General features: G+C 44.0%; 1 protein-coding gene across 1 annotated transcript in view; it reads left to right on the top strand.

Annotated features, from left to right (window-relative positions):
- The window catches only part of SHTN1 (shootin 1), a 711,155-nt gene that overhangs the window by 171,284 nt on the left and 525,035 nt on the right, over positions 1–14,836 (top strand). Inside the window, exon 3 of the mRNA XM_078643901.1 lies at positions 5,399–5,459. Coding sequence (XP_078500027.1) covers positions 5,399–5,459 — 61 coding nt within the window. The remainder of the gene's footprint in view (positions 1–5,398; positions 5,460–14,836) is intronic.

Here is a 14,836-nt window from a genome sequence, read left to right as displayed (position 1 = left end):
ACTGTCCTCCCACCTCCTTGTTCTGTGGAGTGGACTGCTGGACATCATAATTAGCATTTGAGTTACCTTTTGGCATGTGGTCATCTGCAGGTGTTTCATAGTGTTCTGCGTCACACTGGTATGAGGGAGAAATGGCACTTATAAGTGGCTCTTCTCCATCAATTCCAGGGTAGACCAGAGCCACTGCAGAGCCACGTGGTGTTACCTATTGGTGTTCATTAAACATTGATCGGCTAATTTTCTGTATCTAATCTGGCACCTCAGTATATTCTTAAGGTGAGGAATCTGTGATTAGATACGAGTATCCCCCAGAAAGATCTTTACTAAAGGTAGGTAACTTGTCCTTTGGAAGACTTTTGAGATAATAGGAGTGGTGCTTTTCTATTGCTTTTTACTTCAGTCATGTTATTTGCCACACTTTCAAATGTATATTTACACTTTTCTTTCCTGAATTCTGGGTTTCAGATGTTGGCAGCCAAAAACGAGGTAATAGTATTTGGTAAAGTACCTCACAGGCAATCTTCCTTTTACAAAAATATATCCCAATAGAGTGTCAACCTTCATGCTCCACTCTCAACTAAAATCTGAATTCTGATAGAGACTTGTAGCCGCAAATTCCTCACCTTTAAATATTCCCCAGGCGTCAGACTAGATCAGGAAACTTTTCAGCAGTACTGCTGCGCACCAGAAGGTGGCGCCATGCGGTTCCACAAAGACACAGTTCTGCTTCATAAATGACATGCGTAGCCTATATAGGCTCCACTTCAGTGTGCTGACGTCAGTTCCTTTCTTTCCGTACCTCCTGACCGGAGCCGGAGTTTCCTTTCATCTCTCAGAGACCTTTCATCAATATTTCTACAAAATTATTCAGAGTGCAAGGGTTGATTGCCCCCTGCCAAACTATGAGTTTTAAGCCCTGTATGGACTGTTTCAAGGAAATGTCTGAGACCGAACCCCATCAGATGTGCCTGTGGTGTCTACGGTTGAGCCATGGATCCACAGCCTGCAGTGATTGTGCATCGATGAATCTGATGCCCATCCTGCACCACGAGGAAAAACTTTGTAATAATAATAATAATAATAAAAACATTTATTAAGCGCCTGAATACACTAAGAACAGTGCGTCTCCGCGCTAGGATGCATATCAACACCACTCCAACAGAAAACAAAACCACAGCAAAGGGAAAAGGGCAGAAGAAACCCTGAATGAATACTAATCTTCAGGGAACAGGTAGGTCTTCAATTTCTGCCGGAACCTGATTTCCGACGGTTCCATCCGCAATTCAATAGGGAGTTCGTTCCAATATTTGCTTGCCAGAAACCTGAAGGAACGCCCACCCATTCATGCTTTATAAATGCGGGGTATCGAAAACTGCATACTGCCCATAGATCTCAAGAGGCGATTAGGACGATATATGGTTAACATCCTATGGAGGTAGGTCGGGCCCTTGTCATGTGCAATACGATGACTAATGCACATGGCCTTGAACCGGATGCGTTCCCGCATGGGGAGCCAGTGCAAGATCTGTAACGCCCGTTTTCCCGAAGACTTCCTTGGCAGCTTTAGTACAAGCCTGGCCGCCGCATTTTGGATGCACTGCAACTGGGTTAGACCCTTTTTACTGAGGCCACAGAGCAGTGCATTCCCATAATCCAAATGGGACGTAACCAGGGCATGGATTAATGTTTTCCTTACTGTAATAGGCAGAAGATCCAAGATTTTACGCAGGACCTTCAGTATACCATAGCACCTCCCCGCCATCTTGCCTACGTGTTGGTAGTAAGAGAGATTGGAATCCAAAAGAACACCCAAGTTCTTCACAGTATCAGAAGGGGAGGGCGTGGGACCCAGTTCAGCGGGCCACCAAGCTGTAGTCCAGATCGAAGGAGAGGGACCAATCACAAGAAGGTCAGTCTTATTCCCGTTCAGGCGGAGGCAATTGTGCTTCATCCAAGCTGCCAGTGCCACAAGACAAGCAGAAAAATTATCTGCTGTCTCAACCGGGTTGTGAGATAGAGTAACCAGATAGAGTAACCACCAGTTGCGTATCGTCTGCATACGATACGATATCCACCCCATAAGACTCCACCAACCTGGCCAGGGGTTCCATATACAAATTAAACAGCACAGGTCTGAGAATGGAACCCTGCGGAACCCCTTGTTTCAAAGTTCGGGGAGAAGATTTAAAGGGGGAACAGTGAATCTGGAATTTTCTATCTGCCAGGAATGAAGCCATCCATTCGTGCGCCATCCCGGCAACTCCTATCTCGCTCAGACGGGCAAGAAGTTTGGAGTGTGATACAGTATCAAATGCCGCACTCAAGTCCAGCAAAATCAGGGCGGCAGTCTGTCCTTCATCCACTTTCTGGCAAAGCAATTCAGTGGAAAAGAGGAGGGCAGTTTCCGTAGAATACGTTGCCCTAAAACCAGATTGGGAGGCGTGTAAAAGATGGCTATCCTCCACAAATTTAACCAACTGGTTATTAACCATTTTTTCCACCACTTTGGCACAGAATTGTAACAAGGAAATGGGCCGGAGATTAAGCAAATGAAAGATACTCATGTTAGTCTTCTTTTTAATCGGGACTACCTGTGCAAGTTTCCATTCGTCAGGCACCTGACGTTCTTGGAAGGAGAGGAAGGCCATATTGCCTATGTGGTTCCCTAGGAGATGGGCAAGGTTCCTAAGAATTTTAGGAGGGGCAACATCCGTAGGGGATCCTGACTGGATGCTCATGATTAGCTTTATCAATTCCTCCCTCGGGGGCACCGTAAATTCATTAACTCCTTCGACGCTCATGACGAGCTCAGCTCGTCATTGAAATGCCATTCATTTCAATGGAAATTACATGGCAACGATCAAATAGGCCTTAGCATCCAAGTGGTTAAGCCATACCTTCTTGGTAAGCCTAGGGTCAGTGTCCCTGGCCGATACTTCTTCGGTTGAGCCCTGCTGAAAAGACACGTATATCTGCTCCACTTTATTAACGAAGTGATCGGCGATAGATTCGCACATCTCAGTAGAGACTAGATCTTTTGTCTCAATCCTAGTGAGTGCCGTGAGCTCCTTATAAATTGAATCGCCATGTATAAGAAGACTCCTAACCAGGGCACAAGTCCTAAAAAAAGAAGTGGGGGGACACTGTCACCGGAAGGGACGTCACGATAGGAAGTGACGTCACGAAAGGTGGCTTGCATCATCTGGCTCATTGCCTCCCCTCGTTCACCCCTTATATGCGATTGCATCTGAGAAGTCCGCGCGTGAGCAGCGTGCTGTGAGCTCCAATCTCCTCATCCCAGAGAGGTCAAAGAGTGAAATCCAGCTATTTGGCAGGGGGGACGGCATCCCCCCGGTAAAATAAGTGGGGGGATGCCGTCCACCCGCGTTGTACCCCGACTCGAGCCCTGCTCCTAACAGAGACTGCTCTTAGTTACGGTTCTAGTCCAAGATTCGGTCCCTCTGTAGGCATCGCTGAAGTGGCTGTTCTTCGCATTCCAAAACAGCTAGTAGGTCTAAAAAGAAGCATCAGAGAATAAATCTAAGCAAGACTCCGCTCCATCTTTTCACTCGCATTTGCCTGAGCCAGGGGCATGGATCTAGATCACACTCCTGGAGTCAGCCGGTCCTACAACTGGTTTTGGCATCACCCAAGTTTCTGGGGCCGTCTGCCACCCTGCAGCAGATCTAAGAGTTCCGTGCAGCCTTGCTGTGGCTCTTTGTAGTGGTGCCTCATTCTTACTTCATGCGGCACTGCTGTGTGTGTGACCGTAATTTTCTGGTGCGACCCTTGGCAACACGAACTAAGTAACTTGTTCTTTTCTACAGAATAACCTGTATGTGCCTTATGGGTAAAAGGGCGGACAAATAAGTAAAATGCACAATTCTGAGAGTGATCATTTATACATTCATATTTACAGATGTACGCATAAACAAATGCTAAAGCCTGAACAATTATTCTTTTGTTATGCATACCTTCCCTTGGATGCCTATATTGTTTGCATCAGGTTCTAAATCTGATAATTCACTGTTGTCTTAGCAACAGTTGAGGCCAACAAATTGCCCACTCTTGCTCTGTCTTAAAGGCCTTCCAGGCTAGCCAGGTAGGGCTCTCTGATAGACTTTCAGTGCAGTGATGCCTGTCCGCTTTAACTGAAAGCAAAAAAAACAGCAGCAAGAGGTTGTAAAAAAGGCATGGAAGGTGGTGAAGGTTGGTTAAAGATGGCAGGTAAAGTATATTTTCACATTTAGAGCAGGGAGAAGAGGTCACATTATGTATGGCTGCTCTCATTACTCCTCTGCCACTGTGTAGCTAATGAAAGCGGAGCAGATCATTTTGGGGTCATACATAGCATAAAATTATAGTTGGGTTAAAATGAATTACGGAATTCTGACTGACAACAAAGCTCTAGTTTTCCATTTGATGCAACTCTGAGACCCTCAGTAAAAAAAAAGTGTTTTAATTAACTGTTGCCCATCTATATTTCGATATATTTAAATTATATTTAGCCATTTTACAATTCCTTCAAGAATTAACCACAATGTTCAAATAACCAACTGTCCATTTTTTTTCTGTATGATTAGTTACTATCGATAGATTAGAACATGGCTACCCTCTATCTACACACAAGCATTTTTAAGCAAATCAACTATCTAGGTAATGTAATCATTTTCAAAATTCACTGTGTGATGTAAAAGCACTTTATTAGTTCACTGATTTTTTATATGATGCACAAGCACTTTATGACTTCTTCATTTAAACAACAACATGGTAATGGGACAATTGAGCCGTAGGATGCATAAGCACTTTATTATGTCTCACTTAAACATCAATGTGGGGCTGGGGGGGGGGGGTCAGAAAGTCAAATTGAGATGGACTATGACCACAAAACATGTCTTTATTGTGCTAGTTGGTGTCTCTCTGAGGGCAATGGTTATCATAATGCTATGAATGCAATGCTGCTCTTTTTTTACCTCTGCGTTTAATCACCTGTTATGTAGTATTTTTTATATGTGCTTTTATGGCCATTTTTGGCCGAAATAAAGTTTTTTTGATGATGATGATATTTCTATATATTGTGATCATTCCCTACCTACTCAGAGAAAGACAAATGAATAGAGGAACCGGTAAAATTGCACAGTCTGTTATTTTGTTGTATTTTATTTATTTTCCTGTAGTCCAAAATCCCATTCTAGCTAAGAAGTCAAATAGTGTTCCCGTAATCCTTGGTGAGTTACTTAAAAAATAAGTTTCTCAGCTTTCAACCCCAACGGATATTAATGTTTTTTCACACTTTCTATAAATCACCTAGTCTGTTACTGGTGTGAATTGATTAAATGGATAGTATACTGTGCTTTCCTCAATTCATTGAGTTTTTCCTTCTTATTTCCTAATACAGTATGACAGACTCAAGCAGGAGCGAGATGATGCTGTCAAAAAGCTGGATGAGTTCAATAAAAGTGAGTATGTATTGAATGTGTGTGTGTTTAAACTCCAGTTACTGTTTTTGAGAACTGCTTTTGCAATTCTTACATGAATTCCCGTGCTCTTTGTAATCTAACCCACGAACACCTGTGAATATTCTGAGAGCGCATGAGGCCCACCTTCCATATCTTCAGCCTGAGTGATCTTGCCTCCCATTTACATTCACCTCAGTCCTGATGAAGACCCCACTCCCAAGGCGCAAAGTTTCCTGTTCTTTATAGGGGTCGAAACGTTGACAGTGTTTTGTTGTATAGTCAAACAGGGATGACAAAGATTTGATATCTGCATCAATTATGTTATGATTTGTCATATATGTGCTGGTCGTCTGGCTTTACAGGTTGTAAATATTAATTGCTGATGTATATATGCGCACTACCTTCCCTTTTCACATCACTATCACAAATCCCTCCCATGCACTTTCCACCCCACCCTTTGTGAAACTGTCTTCTCAAAAAAATAGTTTATCCGTGAAATACGTTGTGCCTTATAATTTGATTAACTCCGGTTTTGTGATGAAATAAAATCACAATCATTTTGGGTACAATTAAATGGTGATGTCTGATTTTTTTATTAGATAACAAGGATCTTTTCCTTATTTATATGTGGTTTGACTGTTCTCCACTGTGACACTAACTTGTGTGCCACACTTTACCTGAGTCCAGTGGCCTATCGGGTTACCCCATTGCTATATAACTCTGTGTTAGTACTAAGGTCACAGGTGACACTGCGGGATATTTTCAATTTCATATATCATGCTGGCCTGGTACCCCAGATTCTAATTTCATATGTGTGCTCGATTTCTTGCAGTACACCAGACGAAATGCTTGTGTACACTGCAAATCACTTCAATTTCATCCCACACTATTGCTTGCATGATGGATGAACTACCTATTAAACACATCAGCTGTTGTCAGGGGAGATGTGCCACGAATAACATTTACTAGACTAGAGTACCCACGAAATTGTCATTGTGTTGATATAATGTGTGTCTGATGTAACATGCACTGACACCCTACACTGGTATGAGCAGCACTATCAAACAAATGAACTGTTTATGAGAGAGGGACCGAAATATGTTAGAGTGCTTTAGAAAGGAAATAGATGATGTAAGTCATGCAAATGATTGATACTAAACGAAGATGTTGGGCCTTATATGATAGACAAAGAGCATTACTCTAGAAATTACAGCAGTCACCAATATTGAGTAACAGCCAAGCCATAGTTCAAATGCAGCAGTTTTAAGTACTTTTTAGTTTTTTTCGTTTCTCACATGGGTGCAATTTCCTATATTTAGATGCTTCCCTCGTCTTCATTGCTTGATTGTGCTTGCGAAAGTGACAGTGATGGAAGGGACCTCATAAACCATTTGACTTCCAGAGATAATGCAGAACATCATAAGATGCAACATCTGACCCCTCCCCCCCTCCACGGCGCACCATTTAACATATTTTTAGCAATCATATTTAAATACCAAAGGTGGCATCGTGCTAATAAACAATTCATGATCACAGATATTAACCACCAGCTTCACAAGCCCGCAGAAGCTCAAGCACCACTTAACTTTTAAAAGAACATTAGTCCGATTTATTAAATTGTAAGTACTGCAGAGCTCTTACACAGAGGTAGCAGCTGGTGTGCCTGAGTTAACACAGTGCGAGTCACTGGTCTGCTCATCTAGCTCCTGTAGATTATGGCTTGGGCGCCAGATCATAGTTGCCTTGAATGAGGATACAAAGATGTCTTCAGCTAGCATTGATCCTGGTGTAGTGGCCGAGGAGACTCCAGAGAGGGCCCATCCTGAGTGCTTGGGACGTATGTTGCTCTTGCCCTCGTTTTAATAGAGAGCAACCTGATCACACCCCAAGCCCTTAATGTACACAAAACAATTGCGAAAGCTGTGAAGCGGGCCTGGTGACAATCTCAAATTGAGTGGGCGAAGACATTCCCATGGCTAAAATCCAGGGCAGCAAAACACACAAGCTATCCTGGCTGAAGAGGGCTGAAAGCCCGAAACCGGTCCTAGGATGCTTGTTTCCAGTCCAGGGAGGACCTGGCTTGGCAGTTCGGGCTGGACTGTTCCCATGGGGCACAGGGTCAAGACTGATTTGCATATGGCTAGGTTCAAACTGGAATGGCATGGTGAGCAAAAAAACGATGGATTTAGGCCCCGATCTCTGTACTGGGGTGAATGTATGACATTGTTCTGCATTCTGTCCATCAATTGTTGTTTTTGCATTTGTAACATCCAGGGCAACCATGTTCATGGTAGTGCATGTATATTGAAGCTAGCAATGCAGGTATCACATGCCAACCAGAGGAGATGCGAGAATCCGCACCATCAGCAAGCCTGCTCTGACTTTCAAACAACAAAGCAGATTTTGAACTCCGCAGCGCAGATTTTCTGCTTGGCTTTGTTCTATTGTTTTGACTGCATGTTGTACCCTCTCCTCTCAGGCGGATCTCACAACGCGCCTTAGGAGAAACACGGAGATATGTTGTAAAATACCAGGACAATAAAACTAGCACTTAACATGTCAAAACACTACTAACACAGAGAAGAGGAAGTATAATCTGAGATCCCAGGGAAGCCCACACCACAGTGGTTAAAAATGGAAGTGAATTTATGAATAAGTAACTGGATTCGATGTAAATAGAGGAAGTTCATAGTCCAACAAGGAGTGCTCTGAGCTGAATAGCAGCTCCTTTTAGATAACATTGCAGCTCTCAAGCGCGTTTTAAATACAGATGTGCATTTTCCCTAATTTTTCACGCTCTTTTTTGTGCACTCTTTCGCACTTTGCCTTTTTTTGCCGCCTCTCTTACTTTCTTTCTTTTCCTGACTCCTTCATTTATATCTCCTTCTATCTTTCCCTAACTTTTCGGTCCTTCTTCACCCTCACCATTTTCCAGTACAAATATAACCAATAATAGCAGTTAACCCCTTAACTACTGAGGCTTTCCCCACTCCCCTCCGGTGCTGAACCTTTTTTTGATATTTGGAGCACTTTTCGCTTAGTCCTTCATATTTCTTTTTACCACAAAGGTATCCAGGCCAAACTAGCTTCCTCTTTTACCCCCATATGTGGGGGATTCCAAAATAATCCATGGTTTGTGAATTCCCCTAGAAGGCGCAAAGTAAATAGACAAATTGTAGTACAATTTTGTTTTTGTATTTTTAAATGGAAAAAAGTGCTGTGCAAGAAAGTACGTTTTTCCTTTTCTTCCTAACACTAGAAGTAAACCAAAGGTTTGCTGTACTAAAATCATCCACTTCCCAGCTTTCTGGATAACACAGATTTATAAAAAAAAGAAATCTTTTTTTTACCATAGCGTTTGCATTTTTTTCTAAGTGGTAGTCGATTTTTCATATTTTTTTTGTCCGCAAAACAGATGTGAAACCCATGGGTTAACATGGAAACCTATACATCTCTGCAAATTAGGCTAAATTAAGCAAGGGGTTGTTTGTGTACCACTCTTGAGGTTTTTCTCAAAAAATCAAATTGTTGAAATCTAAAAATAATGAAAACAAGTAGGAAAAAATAGAACTAGTTAAACATTATTGTCAGTCAGTCAAATTAGCTTTATTCGAGCAAAAAACTCATAAAAGCAAAATAAAAAATGAACAATCCAATATTATTATGAATGCATTAACATTAACAATGTCTAAAACACTTTCTGTTACAGTTACAAAATGATTTATCATCATATAGAATTTTTTTTAAAGGAGCAGAAAGAGAATAAAAAAGCGTTTTGACAGCACTTTATCGACAATTCAGTAAAATATACAATGATCGGTAATGGGGCACAATTAAAAAAGACAGACACCAAATTCATATTATCGCAGTTGATACTGGCAAAGGCCCATCAGGGGAATCTCTAACATTATCAACACCTAGATACATTTATAATTGATAATTTCATATGAGCATCGAGAATAAACTAGTTAATCACAGCATAATTTTTTCCGATGGCCCAAGCCCACCCCAGATATTTGGCAACCGCTACCGAGATAACCGGTAAAGTGCTAGTGCAAATTAATCGTAATGCCACCGCACTATCTCTAGTGCCTAGCGATATGCACATAGCATTTAGCCAGACTCGTCTAGGGATTGTATAGGTAGGACAGACAAAAAGAAAATGGGCAATGGTCTCCTTTTCAGTTAAACAAGCCGGGCAAATGTTGCTATTACCCCTGGCCCATCTGCCGGTCAGCGATCTTAAAGGTAAATGATCCTACTCTAAGCTGAAAATAGAGCTTCCTGTCCCCAGGTTTTGTAATAACATCCCAATATAACTCTAGACTGGGTGTATGTTTAACCTCCAAGAAGCAACCTTCCATGGTCAAGGGATCAACGCTGTTCCAGGCGCGATACGCAACCAATTCCCAATACTTTTCTTTTAAAATGTCTTTGGTTGGAAATGGAACTGCCTCTGGATTTTCCCACAGCCCCTGCATACCCAGTCCCACCAGAGTCCTGGAGAGTTCCTTTAGCCACATTATCTTATGGAATTCATCAGTTTTAATAACATCCATAAATCCTTGGGCGTAGTGAGCAAGCTCAGGGGTTACCCAAAGCCGGCGCCAATATAAAATAGGACGCAATCTGGCCATATCTGCTATAGCCTTTCTACCGAGGTCATATCTCAATGGCTTCATCGGAGTACTCTTTGGAAGACCAGTAAGATTACGCAGAAACTTGTTCTCGGCAAGCGTTAATGCTGTTAGTTTTTCGTAGCCCCATATCTCGGCACCGTAGAGTGCCGAGCTTAGGGCTTTTGCCTCATACACTTGGAGAACTGGCTTTATCGGCTTTGTCTGCGATTTCTTATGACAACAAGGAGGGATTTCGAAGAGGACAATATTTAGAGGGGTCCAGTGTACGCGTCCTATCTTGGGCAGTAACAAAGAAATGCACAAAGTTCCCCTGAGTGTTAGTGTCACTGGAGGATCTCTCTCTATCTCTCTAGAGTGAAGGTGTATAAAGGCGTCAGGGAAGAGTAGTCCCTTGGCGGAACTAGGGATGCCTCACACAACTTAATGGCTTCATGACAGCTGTCATTTTGCCAGAAGGTTGTCTCGTCTCATCATCGGCTTCCTGCTCCGTCGTCAGGCCGGCGCTGCAATGCCTGACGGGTAGCACAAAGTGCTACACTCTTGTGGAGATCTTTTGTTCCTGGCCGATGATCGAGTGTGTGTGAGGGGCCTTAGTGAAGGAGTGGTGAGCGTGAGGGGGTGTGAGTGTATTAAAAAAGGTTAGTGTAGTCTACTAAGACACCTTTATTCGTGTAGCTCACTACCTTGTTAAAAAGAAGTGAAGGGAGGGGTACCGGGACTCGATAACCATTGTAGTTGGTCTCGTTCCACCCTCGCCTTGGGTCAGGTCGACATGTTTCATGCCCTATCGGCAATTCTTCAGGACCTTAGTCGTGCTCATAAACTCGTATTCAGCCCACTGGGGCTAGAAAGTGTGTGGTATACAACCTGGGGGGGCCACTGTCAGGAGCCGGTAGGTATCCTGCAAAGGAGTCTGCCCTAAAAAGGAGGGAAAGGAAGTAAGTCAATAGGTACCCTCCAGTGACGCACATAAGTTGTAGGTCAATGTTGTATGTATAAAGAAAGCGGAGCACAAGACCCCTAGATTGAGGATTTGATTATCATCCAATGGGGTCAGGTGAATCTGCTTAGAGAGAGAGTGTATTGAGAGGTCATCCATACCTTAAATGTTTAAAGGCGATCAGTTACGTCCACATTGGGTATATTGGGTATCTAACAGCCATTCCGTAACTTATGTGTGTATCGGATCATGGTTGTATGTGTTGTAAGTAGTATGTTGACAATTAAGCTCCAACGATCAGCAGTATGGGACAGCAAGGGTACAAGTGGAGCAAACATAAGAAGGGTATTGAATACCGTTCTTACTCTCAATACTTTAATGTCGGTCCACACAGTCTGTTCTAGTGGGATCTGCACTGTCAGGTCAGTGTCTGCCAAAGAGAAACAAGGGAGTGTTGGGGAAGAAAGAATACAGGTGGATTACCCCTGTGCCAACAACAGATGGTGCTCGCCAAGACATCCCACCCAGCGAGTCTATGACGGGGGCGGGAGTGTCCCGGCAACCTTCCAGGCATCAAGGCACATCACCGCGCCAGCCCAGGACCCAAATCTCGGAGCCACCCCACGGAGGATGTCTTCGAGGTCGGAGGGAACCGGGGGTTTATTATTTACATTTTTACCGCCGAATGCTTACTGGCAGTGGCCGCGGTGGCGGCCAGGGGGCCTCAGGACGCCGCGGCTGTCGCGACCCCGCCCCACTCTTGAGCGGGGACTGCTCCACGGACACCCCAGGACGGTCGACCGAGTCGAAAGATAACAGGGCTACGTTTGGTGGTCCGCAGCGCCCGATAGGGTTTCTTAGGGTCCGGAACTTTCTGACCACCAAACCCTCTTGCCTCCTTACCTTTGTAGCGCGGGGAATTTACTACTAAGCACCTAGATCCGCACTCCGGCGTGTCGCTCGGTCCGTAGAACAACTGGCAAGGTTCAACGGTGTCTGTCTGGCAACGGTGTCTGGCGCCGTTGAGGCCCCCTGGCCGCCACCGCGGCCACTGCCAGTAAGCATTCGGCGGTAAAAATGTAAATAATAAACCCCCGGTTCCCTCGACCTCGAAGACATCCTCCGTGGGGTGGCTCCGAGATTTGGGTCCTGGGCTGGCGCGGTGATGTGCCTTGATGCCTGGACGGTTGCCGGGACACTCCCGCCTCCGTCATAGACTCGCTGGGTGGGATGTCTTGGCGAGCACCATCTGTTGTTGGCACAGGGGTAATCCACCTGTATTCTTTCTTCCCCAACACTCCCTTGTTTCTCTTTGGCAGACACTGACCTGACAGTGCAGATCCCACTAGAACAGACTGTGAGGACCGACATTAAAGTATTGAGGGTAAGAACGTTATTCAATACCCTTCTTATGTTTGCTCCACATGTACCCTTGCTGTCCCATACTGCTGATGCTTGGAGCTTAATTGTCAACATACTACTTACAACACATACAACCATGATCCGATACACACATAAGTTACGGAATGGCTGTTAGATACCCAATATACCCAATGTGGACGTAACTGATCGCCTTTAAACATTTAAGGTATGGATGACCTCTCAATACACTCTCTCTCTAAGCAGATTCACCTGACCCCATTGGATGATAATCAAATCCTCAATCTAGGGGTCTTGTGCTCCGCTTTCTTTATACATACAACATTGACCTACAACTTATGTGCGTCACTGGAGGGTACCTATTGACTTACTTCCTTTCCCTCCTTTTTAGGGCGGACTCCTTTGCAGGATACCTACCGGCTCCTGACAGTGGCCCCCCCAGGTTGTATACCACACACTTTCTAGCCCCAGTGGGCTGAATACGAGTTTATGAGCACGACTAAGGTCCTGAAGAATTGCCGATAGGGCATGAAACATGTCGACCTGACCCAAGGCGAGGGTGGAACGAGACCAACTACAATGGTTATCAAGTCCCGGTACCCCTCCCTTCACTTCTTTTTAACAAGGTAGTGAGCTACATGAATAAAGGTGTCTTAGTAGACTACACTAACCTTTTTTAATACACTCACACCCCCTCACGCTCACCACTCCTTCACTAAGGCCCCTCACACACACTCGATCATCGGCCAGGAACAAAAGATCTCCACAAGAGTGTAGCACTTTGTGCTACCCGTCAGGCATTGCAGCGCCGGCCTGACGACGGAGCAGGAAGCCAATGATGAGACGAGACAACCTTCTGGCAAAATGACAGCTGTCATGAAGCCATTAAGTTGTGTGAGGCATCCCTAGTTCCGCCAAGGGACTACTCTTCCCTGACGCCTTTATACACCTTCACTCTAGAGAGAGAGAGAGAGATCCTCCAGTGACACTAACACTCAGGGGAACTTTGTGCATTTCTTTGTTACTGTGATTTCTTATGCTCTAAATGTATTGCTCCTGCATTTTGGCAGTGTTTTAGAGCCGCCATTTCTATGTGTTTTCCCCACTTATTGCCTTTTGCCACATGTATGCCTAAATAAATAAAATCCGTCACCATTTCCACACACTGCCCATTCATAAAAAACTTTCCTTTAAAACTAGAATGCGGATTAAATGCCATGAGCTTAGTTTTCGCTACATTAACTTCCAGCCCATGATCAACACAAAACTCCTCAAAAATCTTCAAAGCACGCTGTAGGCCACTAGGAGTTTTAGATAAAATGAGCGTGTCGTCCGCAAATATTAAAATTGGGGTTTTTACACCAGCCAAAATAGGGGCATCTACGCTTTCCAGGGCCATGCGCTCTACTACACCAATAATGTATAATGAAAAGAGCGTGGGGGCCATAGCACAACCTTGGCGCACACCGCGCTCTACAGGGAATTCTGAGGTTACTTTTCCATGCCCGCCCCATTGGATTCTTGCATAATTTGACTCGTGCAGCCTCATCACCAGAGTTAGAATTTCTGGTGGCATACCCAACTTGTTTAACACATCCCATAACTGGAGTCGTGGTACTAAATCAAAAGCGGCACGTAAGTCGATGAAAGCTGCATAAATGCTGCCTTTACCAAGTAAAACAGCCTTCCAATGGAGTAGGGTAAAACAGAAGATCTGGTCAATGGTGCTAGTTAGATTACGAAAACCAGCCTGGAAAGAAGACAAAATATTTTCACCTTCTACCCAATCTAATATTTTGTCCAGCGTCATTTTTCCAATCACCTTTTGTACAGTATCAATCAAACTGATTGGTCTGTAATTCCCAGGCTGCGTTCTGTCACCCTTTTTATATACGGGGATTATTACCGCCCCTTTCCATGACATCGGTACCGAAGCACCCTGAGCCACAGCATTGACAAGTTTCATGATATACCGTCCCCAGCGCGTTTTGTCATGAAGAGAAACGTCAGCTGGCACCCCCTCCGGCCCCGGTGCTCTTCCCCTCATCACAGAATTAATGGCCACTGTTACATCGTTGATGTTAAAGGGTGGATCTATACACAAGGTATTATTTGGAGATTCTCTGATTTTGTCATCAGGGCGGCATGCATATTGGGGTCCAAAATTATATACGTAACTTTCTGCCTCGATGGCCAGGCATGTTATACTGTATGTTGGTTGTCCAAAAACACATGATAACCAGAGCCAACAATTGAGCTGCAGCTTACAATGGTTTTTCATTGCATACTTAGTATACAACAATTAATATGGTAAAACCTAATGGTTGGAAAATAGGCATAAAGGAAAGCTATGTATTTTTTTTAATGTGGATAATGTATTGAGTTTAGGAATAGTGGTTATTTTTAACTCTGAATTT

The sequence above is a fragment of the Lissotriton helveticus genome, chromosome 5_1 (assembly GCF_964261635.1).
Source record: "Lissotriton helveticus chromosome 5_1, aLisHel1.1, whole genome shotgun sequence".
Classification (NCBI taxonomy): Eukaryota; Metazoa; Chordata; class Amphibia; order Caudata; family Salamandridae; genus Lissotriton; species Lissotriton helveticus.
The sequence above is the reverse complement of the archived record's forward strand: the minus strand, read 5'-3'. Positions and strand labels throughout refer to the sequence as shown.